At 42.6% G+C, this 12742-nt stretch overlaps 1 protein-coding gene across 1 annotated transcript; it reads left to right on the plus strand.

The window, feature by feature from the left end:
- Positions 1-743: 743 nt before the first annotated feature.
- ZPBP2 (zona pellucida binding protein 2) lies at positions 744-11366 on the plus strand. The gene is made up of 8 exons (XM_044447124.1): positions 744-846; positions 2267-2347; positions 2979-3104; positions 4323-4484; positions 5966-6184; positions 8093-8178; positions 9254-9431; positions 11269-11366. Exons 1-8 carry the CDS (start codon positions 744-746, stop codon positions 11364-11366), a joined length of 1053 nt encoding a protein of 350 aa, XP_044303059.1.
- The last annotated feature ends 1376 nt before the right edge of the window (positions 11367-12742 follow it).

The raw sequence follows: 12742 nt of genomic DNA on the forward strand, positions 1-12742 counted from the left end.
AATCTGCACAGATATGTACAAAACTTCTGCAGGGGTACAGCGGTAGTCTCATAACTGGATGTCTAGTTCAGTTTAACCAGCTGATCGCCTCTGGTGTTGTTTCGTGGGAGGCAAAAGTTTCCAGCATCCATAGCATTTCTCAAGCTACACTGGGTGCTCCCTGGGTGGTGCTAAATGGGTAACAGTAATTAGATGCCATTGTACTGCCCTTCTGGGGCTCACAGCCATGACAATCAGAAGAGTATAAAAACAAACAGTCTTTCTAAGGACTCAACATCTTACATGGACCTTTGGCCCCCAATTAACACTGAAGCATCAGCTGAGCCAAAAGTGAGTATTTGTCCAAGACCCTTGCGGATTATTCTGTCAATGTGGTGGTGTTTCAGGAAAGATACATGGAAGATGATCACCAGTTGACATCCAGGGCTAAAATCTCTGGTTATAAAATAACAATAGCACCACATCATCCTAAATAGAGGATGGCGATGATCATGGGTGGCTAAGCCATTTGTCAAGGAGACTCGTCTGCCAGCATGGATGCCAACAAGCCTCCACAGAACCCCAGGCTCTCTGGAATATCACTGGGGAGTTAGACAGGTTGCCATGGTGACAGAAGACGGTTGGTGTGGCAGTTGGAGCACCAGTGGGAGGGGGAGGGGTGCTTTGCTTTCCTCTCCTCTTCCTTCTGGACAGAAGGCTGAGTGGGCCTGAGCAGGAGGGAAGGATGGGCTCTCTCTTGCACCATGCAAGGTGGCAGCGGTTGGTTGTCCCCTCCCCAGTGCATCGCCCCAGTCCTTCTTCTTACTGTGGGGGTCATGCTGAACTCTCTCATGGCCCTGGACCAAGGTAACTGCTGTCTCTGATAAAAGTTCAGTGGACACCTCCCTAATGCAGTGGCTTCTAAACGTTGAGGGGTGCGTTCCCATTTACCTGAAGGATCCCTACACATTTCCCACAGAGGCCCAGCAAGTTGCAGAGGATTTGAGGCACTTTCTAGTCTTAGCAGTACTTAATCTGAGGCTAGAGCATGTGCAGTAGGGGCCCTGGGAATATACAGCATCCCTTTCCTATAACACTGAGTAATGCAGCACTGAGCCCCACATGACCAGAGTTAGGGGGCAAGGCTTCCAAGAGGGCTTGCAACCTAAGATCTTTCAGTTTCATTGGTGACAAAGAGAAACCCCCTGATAATGGTCATATTGGTATATACATTGTATAATCAATCAGTATGCCCCCATGGAGTTCATCTCCAATACCCTTGAAAGTTTGACAAGGCAATAGGTTCTTTACAGGGCAGTCCTATAATCCCAGAAGGCTTGGGGAAAGGCGGAGATCACTGCCCCCGTGCTGGTAGAATGACTGCCATATCCTATATATTGCAAAGACGGCAGAAACAAAAATTGGCAAATGGCACAAGAAAGGCAAACAAATTTGGTGGGTGGGGTAGAGAAATTCATAACAATGTGAAGGTTGGGGGATATTTAACATTGGGCCATGGTGGTTTACATCTGCCTCTTCCTTCCTTCCTTCCTTCCTTCCTTCCTTCCTTCCTTCCTTCCTTCCTTTCTTTCTTTCTGGAAGAATAGTTCTTGCCAGCAGTGCTCTGAGCTCACTTAGGCCAGGGGTCGGCAACCTTTAACACTCAAAGAGCCATTTGGATCCATTTCCCACAGAAAAGAAAAGACCGGGAGCCACAAAACTCTTTTGACCTTTAAAATGAAAATAACACTGCATATATCTTTTTTTACCTTTATGCTATGTATAAAAAAACTATAGTATGTTGCATTTATGAAACAGATCGGGGGCTGTGCTGTGTCGGCGCTGTGCTGTGCCGGCGCGTTGCAGATCGGGGGCTGTGCTGTGCCGGCGCGGGTCACAGATCGGCACCTGTACCAGCACGTGTAGCAGATCGGGGGCTGTGCTGGCGGGTGTTTTGAGCAACGGAGCTGCAGCAGAGGGATTCAAGAGCCACGTGCAGCTCCGGAGCTGAAGGTTGCCGACCCCTGACTTAGGCCATTGTTTTCCTTCCTCTATCACATGAACACAGGACTTCTTGACAGAAGATTTTGTCTGTTCTAGGGACTTTGTTGGAAATCAAAGACGTGGGAAATATCTTGCCATGCTGCTCCAATGAAGCAGCAAGAGGATTCATGTACATTCATTATATTTTTATTTATTATTTTATTTATTTATTATATTTATATGTGACCTTTTTTTCCTTTCAAGGAACTCAAGTTGGCTTACATAGTTTTTATTTTCTCTGCAGTACAAAATGGATTGGACGAGGCACAATATTCTGTTAAGTTAATTAAAAAGAATTACATTTATGGCAACATAAACCATGATGGTAAGATTGCATTATACATTTCAAAAATTAAGGAAATACAGATGCATGTATACAGGATAACCAAGGAAAACAGGAGAGATAATTTATACAAGTTCAACCTGTCCCATTTGGATCATTCTAAATAAAGAGATATACTATGTGACTAGGCAGAGGCTCAAAGGTTCACTTTGGAAATGAGAAAAGCCTTCACTTTTATGCAGGAAAAAGGGCAATCTTCTGTTTTTCCAGCAGATTCAGGGCAATTTGACAATCTTGTGTATCAGGTGCAGAGGGCAACCAACAGTGGTCTGAGTACTCATGGCTGCTTCCAGAGAGCGGCAAAGTAGGGTAGCACTTGCAACTTGAAGCCAACAGGGTCAGAGGTCTTGAAGCCAGAAGAAGTTAGACAAAAGCTTTCAATCAAAGCACCAGCATATGGTCTATGCTTCCCTTTAGGTCTAGTTCTCAGTGAGAAGAAAACTCTATATCTAGGATTATACTATTCTAGGTGGTTATAAGAATGTCCTTCACAAATAAACAAGCATGTGAGGGACGTGGCTAAGATGGAAGTCCATTCCTGACAGTACTAGGTCATTTTGTTTGAAAGTTATAAAAACTGCCTCCTCCTCCTCCTCCTCCTCCTTCTCTTCAGTGAATGTCTATGTAAAAGTACACAGAGACAGCCCCTTTCTAGTCTGCATGGATGTGTCCCTTGCACAGAGTGAAGTCATAGACCCTAACTACCTATGGATCGGGCCAGATGGACAGACTCTAAAAGGTGAGTTACTTTTTGATAGAATTTGGAATGGGTCAAGAGATTATCCAGTTTAAATGTTTTCTTAAATGCAGGACTTACCCTTTCTCCACAAGGATCACCAGATGCACATTCTTTCTGGGCCCAGACCTCCACCCTGATTTCAGAGAGAGGATTAATCTGAAAGACATGCCAGATAGTCATATTATTTGAGGTGGCTGACAAAAAGTGAAAAAGGCAGGGGGACATCAGTTAACAGTCTTGAGAAAATGGGGCAAAGAAATTATTTTTGAAATAAAATGGGGGGGGGGGACTCTCGCTGCATGTAGGGAAATCTCAGCACTTTCCCAGGGTACAATTTCCAGGAGTCTTTGCAGAGAGCTGTAATACTTAAGCTGTAATAAAACCAATATGGCTTTGTAGTTCAGAGTAATATTAGACCAACTCCCTCCCAAAGTACTTTTGGCTGAGTTCGGGGAGATTTCATAGATGTTTTCACACTCCCTAGCCCCTGCCTTGGACTGTCACAACAATGTGAAGTAGTTTCATTGCACAAAAAAATCCAGCAGTGGAGTGTGTGTGTGTGTGGGGGGGGGCAACCACCACTAAGGACTACAATGCTTTTTTATGTCATAACCTGGAATTATTCCTGGTAGAAGGGGGAGGGGTAACTGCCAGCCAAAAGAACTGATTTGTTTCACCTCTTCTTGACAATGTTGTTTTCACCCTCCAGAATTGCTGAAATATCTCCTTTGGGTGGCTTGCAAGTAAGAATGATTGGAAGCCATTTTAAGCTCAGTGTTAAGTGTAAATATGCCCTAAGATAAAAAATCTGCTTGTTTACCCCCTGCCTTCCAAGTTAAATTTGCTAAGGGCCAATTTATGCTAGTATAATTTTTCTTTTGCTAGCTCTCTTTTAGCTAAAGAGTTGGTCTTCCACTTCTATATTACCTGCTCTCTCATTTTTATAGAGGAGCACTATATCTCCTTTTCTGTTACACTGAGCTGCATTTTTGCTAAGTTCAAAATGTCTGCTCAACAGGTTAAGTCCTCCTCTCTGTAGTCATAATTGCTTCCAACAGCAGTGCCTGCTCCCCTGCCCAAGAAGCTAAATGAGATGACTCTTGTCTATGTGCCAGAATTTTTCCTTCTGATCCTTTGCACTCCTGCCGCTGCTTAAATCACTGGATCTTTAGGATTCTGCTGTATATTTGTTGACCTTTCTTCACATTTGTTTTTTAGGAAAAAGCTATGTGAACCTTACAGAAACTGGAAAGTTGATGGTGCACGACTTTAGAGAGCACATGTCTGGGCCTTATACCTGCACTCTTACTTACAGAGTTTTCCGAAATGACATGCAAGTAGAACAAGAAAAAGTCAAGGCATACAAATTTATGGTTTATGGTAAGAGAAACGAATGCTATGTTAGCCTCACAAATACAATTGAATCAGACTAATCTGAATCTCTTACCCAAATAAACAACTTAAGACACAAACTAAAATTGAGTGAGCACTCAAAAATGTGCTCACTTCCACAGCCTCTTTTCTTTAAAGGAAATTCTTTTAAGAAGACCTCCTATTTAGTTGTTTTGCAGTGGCCCTTCTAAATGTAGAGCGTGCATAGATGCTGTGTCTAGAAGCTGATTGACAGAGGTGTAAATATTTATGTAAAAGTTAGAACAAAAATTCCACAAGGCTTGGAAAAGGTATGAGGGCACAGCCGCTTTTCCCCTGTGTAATGGAAAATATCAGGTGAGGGTTTATGAGGAGTGGACTACAAAGCTTTGGGATGGAGTGTTAGATTATCCAGGAAGGATTCCCTTCCACTAACTCACAAAGAGTTAGAGTCAAATTAGGCATAATGCAGGCAATGCAGAAGTGTCTCCCAGCTTTTTTTCTTCTTTCACACACCCATAGAGGATTTGCTTGGACTAAGAGCACCAGAGAGAGACTACCCATAAAAAGCCCCTTTCTGCCCCACTTTGGAAAAAGATGCTGAGCTGATACTGAGAAAGACTAAGCTATTGTGACACCCACACCCTTTGTCATTCACAGCGGGTTCAAACAGTGTTATCTTCCATTTGTGACTTTCCTGTGCTTTCCCATCACTTCTGCTATTTTCTTCCTTTCCACAAAAAGTCTGTTAAAGAGGGAAAGATGAGTTACTTTACAATGGCTTTGGGTTGGTAGAACTTGGAGCCCTCTTTCTGGAAGTTTCCAGGATCCATGCACCTTTTCCCTTTTGGGGAACAAGTAGCTAAACAGGGATTTTAAGTGGATGAATAGCCTGGGAGACAGAAGCAAGAACCTTTCCCCCTACAATCCTGGTAAAAGCAGGAATTATTTGGGGCTGCAAGCTTGAGGCAGCAAGGCCTGTGTCTTTTATGTATATGCACTAGTTATTATAGGTAAAGGTAAAGATAAAGATAAAGTAAAGGTTTCCCCTTGACAATAAGTCCAGTCATGCCTGACTCTAGGGGGTGGTGCTCATCTCCGTTTCCTAGCTGAGGGAGTCAGTGTTTGTCCGCAGACAGTCTCCCTGGTCATGTGGCTGGCATGACTAAACACTGTTACCTGCATGGAATGCTGTTACCCGCCCACCGAAGTGGTACCTTTGTATCTACTTGCATTTGCATGCTTTCAAACTGCAAGGTTGGCAGGAGCTGGGATGGAGCAACAGGAACTCACCCCGTTGTGCAGATTCAAACCAGCGACCTTTCGATCAACCAGCCCAGCAGCACAGCGGTTTAAACCACTGCGCCACCTGCAGTCCCTAGTTATTATATGTAGATGCCTTATAAATTAATATATGATTAGCAACAACAGCACATTATATTGCATTCTGTTTAAACCTGCACATTTACTTTTCCCTCTATCTTGTTAAGCTTATAGAGAACCAGATTATACTTATCGAATATCTGTTCACTTCACCACCAAAGAGTGCAGCCTAGCAGCAAATCAACAATTCTTTGAAGAACTAAAGAAAATCTTGAACAATCTGATTTCCTACCTGACATGCCACATCATCGAGCCAGCATACAAGTGCTATTCTGTCAAGCGACCTAACCACGGGCTGGTAGATGAGCTGTTTGTAGTTTTTGAAGGTAATGGAAGAGAGAACTTTTTTTTGCCAACATGGCCTTTAGCCATTAGGAGACAATGGCCATGCAGAGCTAGATTGTTTTTCCTACCTGACATACCACAAAGTTCCATGAACTTTCAGTAAAGCTTTTGACTCTACCCTCACTGCAGTTCTTGGTGCTTGATGGCAAGACAGTGGGAAAAGCAAAGATCCTCTAACTGGGCACCTTGTTTTTCCCATCACCTCCGTACTGGAACACAGACTGGCTCTCTCATATGCTCCCCCTCCCATCCTGAAAACCCTTCCACTTCTTCCAAAGCAGGCCAATTCTCATGCTTTGCCTAAGAAACTTCATTAGGTAGCCTTGAAACTTTGTGCTCACCCCTGTCTTCCAGCTCATCTTCAGAACCAAATGAATATATCTGAACAGTTTGTAATGAGCAAGAGACAGACTCACTCTCTACAAGGGTTTGGCATTTGTCCCTACTGAATTTCATTCTGTTGCTTTCAGCCCAGTGCTCCAGCCTATCAATATCACTTTGAATTTTGTTTCCGTCTTCCAGGGTATTAGCTATCCCATCCAATTGGTGTCATCTGCACATTTGATAAGCATTCCCTGCACGTCTTTATCCAAGTCATTAATAAAAATGTTGAAGAGCACTGATCCTAGGGCTGAACCTTGCAGTACTGCATTTGTTACTTCTCCCCAGTCTAAACAAGTTCCACTGAGAAGCATTCTCTGAGCCTGGAGTCTGGATCCACCTGATGGTTGTTCCATCTAACCCAGTTTTAGCTAGTTTGTTGATCAGAATGTCATGGGGCACTTTGTCAAAAGCTTTCCTGAAGACATGATACAGAGTACTCAATGGTAAACTCTGTACAAACAGAGAATGATTTCACCCTTATCACTTGTTCCATTGTCTTGCTCATTATTAGTCGAGGAATCCTCCGTTGGTATCACCAAAGACTCCTTTAAGTATTTATTAGAAGATGTAGACTTACAGGCATGTTCATTATTTCATGTGGTTTTGGGAAGAGCTGTAGGGACTCACTTGTGAAGGGACACACCCTCTCTAAAGTGCAGTGTGTATTCATCATCCTTTCCAAAGATGTTGCAACTTTTGCTGTGGGGTCATAGGTTGGCGGGGTGATCTCTGTATCAGAACAAGGTGGCCATAATGTGGGCCAAGTATAAGAGCAAGTATAGAATCCAACATACATGGAGAACGTGGAGAGTCCACTCTTCTGGAGAAGCTTGATGTTCTTATAAGAATGATCAGGGGTTTTGCAACAGCTTCCTGAAAGGAACTTTGCTGATCACCACTGACCTTCCATTACAATATACAATCATAGAGTTTTTGTCCTCTTATGGGTGATGGAGTGGATCAAAGCCTCACCAATACATACCATTAACCGGAATTCAGTGCAATGTATATCAATGTGGAAAGGGTTCCCTTAGGGGCATTTGAAATGCGCTGCTGTAGGTTAAAATGCCTTTTGTTGCTGTCCATGGTATCTGTTAAGCTAAAACTGGAATCAGGCATTCCTTCAACTGTTACTTGCTTTTCTCTTCACTGTAAGAATTTAGCTTTTTTTTTCCTTGCTGGCCCAAAGAGGGAGCCACAAGACAGGTTGTAGATGCACAATCTTTGGTTAATAGTATTCCTGCACAAGACAGAGGTGACATAGGCTCAGGAAGAAAAGCTTCATTGTTGCAATCCTAAGCATATTTACCTGGAATAAGTTTCATTGCAATCCACAATATTTGATTGTATAAATAAACAAGGTTGAGAATTACATGCAAAAATCCATCCCTAATTACATAGTGATTCCTCAATAACTTGATCCCTAATTCCAAAGTAATTCTTCAGTAACTTTGAGGGAGAAGCAAATTTTCATCTGCAAACACTCATCTTTCTTTGCCTCTTAGTCAACCCATTTGCCCCTGGCTGGGAAGCAATTTGCCACCATGTTACCCCTGACTGTGAAGATGTGACCAACAGCCGTGTTCAAAAGGTCAGAGATTGATAATCATTCTCTTTTGCAGTGTTACTAGATTAGATTTTGGAATGCTCCCTTCCCCAACAGGCAGTACTTGGATTGAGAGCTGTCCTATGTTCCTACTGCATTGGTTATCTCATTTTACACCACACGTGCAAACACTTGGACAATATTACAAGAATTATGGCTGGCATGTCCATCTAGTAAACAGGGAGATGTGCAATATGAATGGAAAAGGAGAAGAGGTGCAGGCCTAGTGAAGGCCTAGAGGCTTAGTGACATGAGGCTTAGTGAACCTGCATAATTCTAAAGCTGGGATGGAGAACCTCTCACTCATGGAGCTTCATTACTGAGCCCACCTCTTCTCCCCACAGTTCTGTGCAGGAAACCCTCACTCTTAAGTCCAATAGCTGATTGGAGATAAGAGCTGAAATTTCCAACAAAAGATAACCTCTCTTTTCTGCACTGCAGGAAAACCCACTCTGCAATCACTGTCCAGAGATAACCATGCTTGAATGTCATTTAAATTTTAAATACCCTACTGGGCATTTAAAATGTTACTACTATTACATTTTAGAATTGAGCTGTACTCTGTATGCCTACATGTTGCATGAAGGCTCCTCAGTAAGCAGTTATTGGAGATGAGGTGTTCTTTGCATGCCTGGGGCTTATGCACTGTACTGAATAGACATGGAAAAAATTGAGCTGTGACTTGTGTGCTTGGTAAGAAAATGGCCAGATTTGTATAATGTCTGGTCCCACTTACCCTGTTCTTGGCCTTGCACTCTTATCCCCGTCCACTGCCAGAATGTGGCCCTCAAGATCCTTCCTAAATAGACCTGTAGGGCCAAAATATTTCATTACCAATGCCCTAAAGTGACCAGATGCAACAGGACCCAGATGAGAAGTAGATTTCAACAGATGCTTTTTCTGATGTCATAGGCTGCAGGGGTGAGAAAGCATGTAATTAACATTTTTGGACATCTTATGTATACTTTGGATTAGTGCATGTGTGCGTGTATAAAACCTTGATGAATTAAATCAGCATAAATATCATCATTCTTCTGACTTCATTGTCTGTGTGTTTTAGGCTCGATTGCTCATTGAAGAGTTTTTCCGCAGGCAACAGTACATCTTGAAAGATGAGTATGAGAACATCCCTGTAATCCATTACATAGACCATAGTTTCCAAGTCACTCGTCTGGACAGCTGTCGCCCAGGGTTTGGAAAAAATGATGTCATCCACAATGACTGCGCAAACTGCTGTGGTATCTATGCATTTATCTATTTATTTTCCCCACCCATCCCCTTCTCCAGGGCAACAAGGACAGCAGGCATGGATTTCTCATTCCCTATTTATCCTTGCAATTCTGTGAAGTGGGTGAGGCTGAGAATTAGTGACTAGTCACAGGACACCTGGAGGCTATTGGACTGTCTATTAAGTCAAGCAATGCAGGCCTATCATCTCTGACAGAAGAATTTGAGAGAAAAATTAAGCAACCAAATTGGCAATTCAAAATTTCTTTGCAGTATATTAATTACTGCTAAGATTTTCATAACTGCACAATGGAAATACTTTGAAGAACCAACCAATAACATGGTACAGGACAGTGGTTTCAATCTGGATTCTGGCACACCTTGGGGTTCTTTAAAAGGTTGGGATTCTTCACTGAGAAGGTCTGCAATAATAGACAATCTTCGCATAAGGGCAGCTTTTTTAGGGAACTGCCATTTCAGTCTTACCCTGCCATCAGGATGCTGGATGGGTTCTGTGTGCAAACAGTGTGCAGGAACACTCTGAAGTATACTACATAATCTGGTCAGTGTCTCAAGTGTGCATCCAAGAATACATTTTAGAAATGTGTATCCAAGCATGCAGGATTATTCAGCAGACAAGTCAATAGAGAATGGGTTTCCTGAAGGTAAAGGATCAGACAAGACAATTAGATAAGATTAGCCTTTTGAAAGCTAGTCCTTATTCAGTTATGGAACAATGATGAGGTACAAACTTAGTACATAATGCTATTATTACATAGTCTTCTTTATTAATCAAATTAGAAAAATTCAGACTGACCCATATTCCTAGCTGGATTTGCACTTACACCTTCACTTGCTTGACACAGCAGGGTTTCCCTACCAGACTATTCTGCCAGTTACTCAAAAATAGGGATGCTTGAGGAATTCATTCTACTAAGCAGTTTGTTCTTAGCAAATTCTACTAATTCATTCTTAGCAGATTCTACTGGATCTGTATCTTGCACACTGATGTGTGAACTTAGCTGTCCACAAGATTCCACACTTCTCCATATGCTGTGATGCAGTTCTTAGCAATTTAAGGGCACCACCCAATGTGGCTAGCCATAACTGTCTGAACTTGGAGGATTACAGACATCCAATGAAGGTGAGGAGAGCCACACAAGGTGAAATACTATGCCACAAGGTAATCACATGGCATTGCTTAATGTCATATGTGAACATACCCTATGTGTTTTACCCCTTTTCATGAGGAGGGGCTGAGGAATCCCAATGCCAGAAGCCAAGTTGGAGCCATAGTCAGTGCTGGTTGGGAAGGTGAACGGAGGAGTCTCCGAATTTAGAGCATCAGCTTTGAGGTCGAAGTTGAGGCTCTGAATTGCCCTGTGGTTGTCTAGATAGTGTCTTCTGACCACAGGATTATTCTTTGAATGTATTAAAATATGAATTGGAGAGGATTTTTTTTAAATTGATCTTTAATCTTTGGTCTTTAATGCAGAAATAAAATGGAAGTGTGGAAAAAAGCACATGAAAGGGACACAGGAAAGAGATTTGGCCATCCATACTTTAAAATGGCATAATTGTGTGTGTCTGCTGTTGAGACTGTGAAGAGGGGACCCTCTCTCCAAATTTAGTAGGGAGTATCTACTTTTTAAGAGTCTGTTTCACATGTAGTCACAGCTATTATGCATGCCCACAGTCTTTGAAGTTTCCACCTTTCCTTTGGAGTTTCCACCTTTCCACCATATATATCATGTGTCAACAGTTATTGCAGGAGTATCAAAGGTGTGCCTTTGAATGGCTTAATGTCTCCAACCTAACATAGCATCTATTTGCTCATTTGATTTGCAGTGGCTTGCGACCCTGGGAGTTACAGTCCTAACAACAATGTGGTCTGCCAGACATGTACAAGCATTCGGATTAAATACTACGGGGCAAAATCTTGCTGAATAAAATCAAAATACAAATGTGGGGAGTAGCTGCAAAAAATCCTTTCTTTTTCATCATAAAATCCTTTTATTTCATCATTTTCACCTAAAGTCCTGGAACCAAACTAGAGTTTATGCTAAAGGTAAGATGTAGGTGCTATGCATTTGGATCTGTTCCCAACATCTGGTAGAATTTGCCTCCATGCATGAATTGTTATGTATTTTTTTAAAGTGGGAGACTACAGAGTTAAGTGCCAGTCTCCAGCATAATCATTACTTCTAAAACTGCCCCCAGGTGCCATATGGACCTCAGTGCCATTTTCAGAAAATAAAAGTGTGTGTGTATGTGGTGTGAGTTTCGCCTAGGTTGGGCTGACTGGTGTAGTGAGTGTGGTTTTTGCCTGGGTAAATTTTTTTCTGACTATGTGTGTGGGCAGGAGGAATGAGTGATTCTCTCTGAACATCACTGGTGCACATACTTTGAAATGAGGGCTTTGCGGAGGCAAAGCTGTGCTTTGGCATTTGGGGCTTACCTCTGACTTATACTCAGTTTTTTGACGTGTTGCTTGTCTCACTAGTTCCTCTTTTCTGAAATAGATGCTGGAGCAGAAACTGTGGGTTCAGAAGAATGGTTTTGTGCTTTGGAACTCTGGTCTCACCTCCACGTAGTCTCTTGGATGAATTCCTTTTCTCTTACCCTTGCCAGTTTACTACCATAGCAGATATTCTGTTAAGAAACAAGCCGTTTCCTGGCTCTCATTTTGTGATGCACTCATGGCTCTCTTTCAGAATTCCAGTTCTGCCCACTTGTCCAAAAAAGTCTGGGATCCCCTGATCTGGTTGAACCTTGAAGTCTAGATCTTTTATGAACTGTTGAGCAGATTACACCTCCTTTTTGCATCTCATTTATGCTATCATTCAGGCAGTGGCATGATTTTTACAGGATCCAGTATGGCAGGACTAGAAGAACAACAGAACCTGTAATGCACAGGGGCTGTAGGAGGTCCTACATGTACTTAGGAGCAGTCGTGTGGCTTTCCTAGATAGTCTCATCACTCAGACTGAAGAGCAACAGCAGGCCATGAACTTTCTATAAAAGCCAGAGGGGGAAGGACGGCCCCTCCTGACCAACTGAATATCTGGCCAAAGGGGCTTTACTAAGGACCTTGAGCATATTGTCTGCAGTTCTGTTTTCTGACCAACTGTCCTGGTAGTTCAGTGAGTAAAGAAGGAAGGAGTTGCTACCCAGTTCCCTGTTTGAGACCTGCAGCTCCTGGCTCATTCCTACTTTCTTTCCCAACTAATATGCTACATGCACACAGTTTCTGTCTCCAAATTCCCTCTTCTGAGGCATGTTGTCCTCCACAGTCTGGAAGTCTCCTTCAGCCTCTTTGCCA

This window comes from Varanus komodoensis, unplaced genomic scaffold (genome assembly GCF_004798865.1).
Source record: "Varanus komodoensis strain SLA01 unplaced genomic scaffold, ASM479886v1 scaffold50, whole genome shotgun sequence".
Classification (NCBI taxonomy): Eukaryota; Metazoa; Chordata; class Lepidosauria; order Squamata; family Varanidae; genus Varanus; species Varanus komodoensis.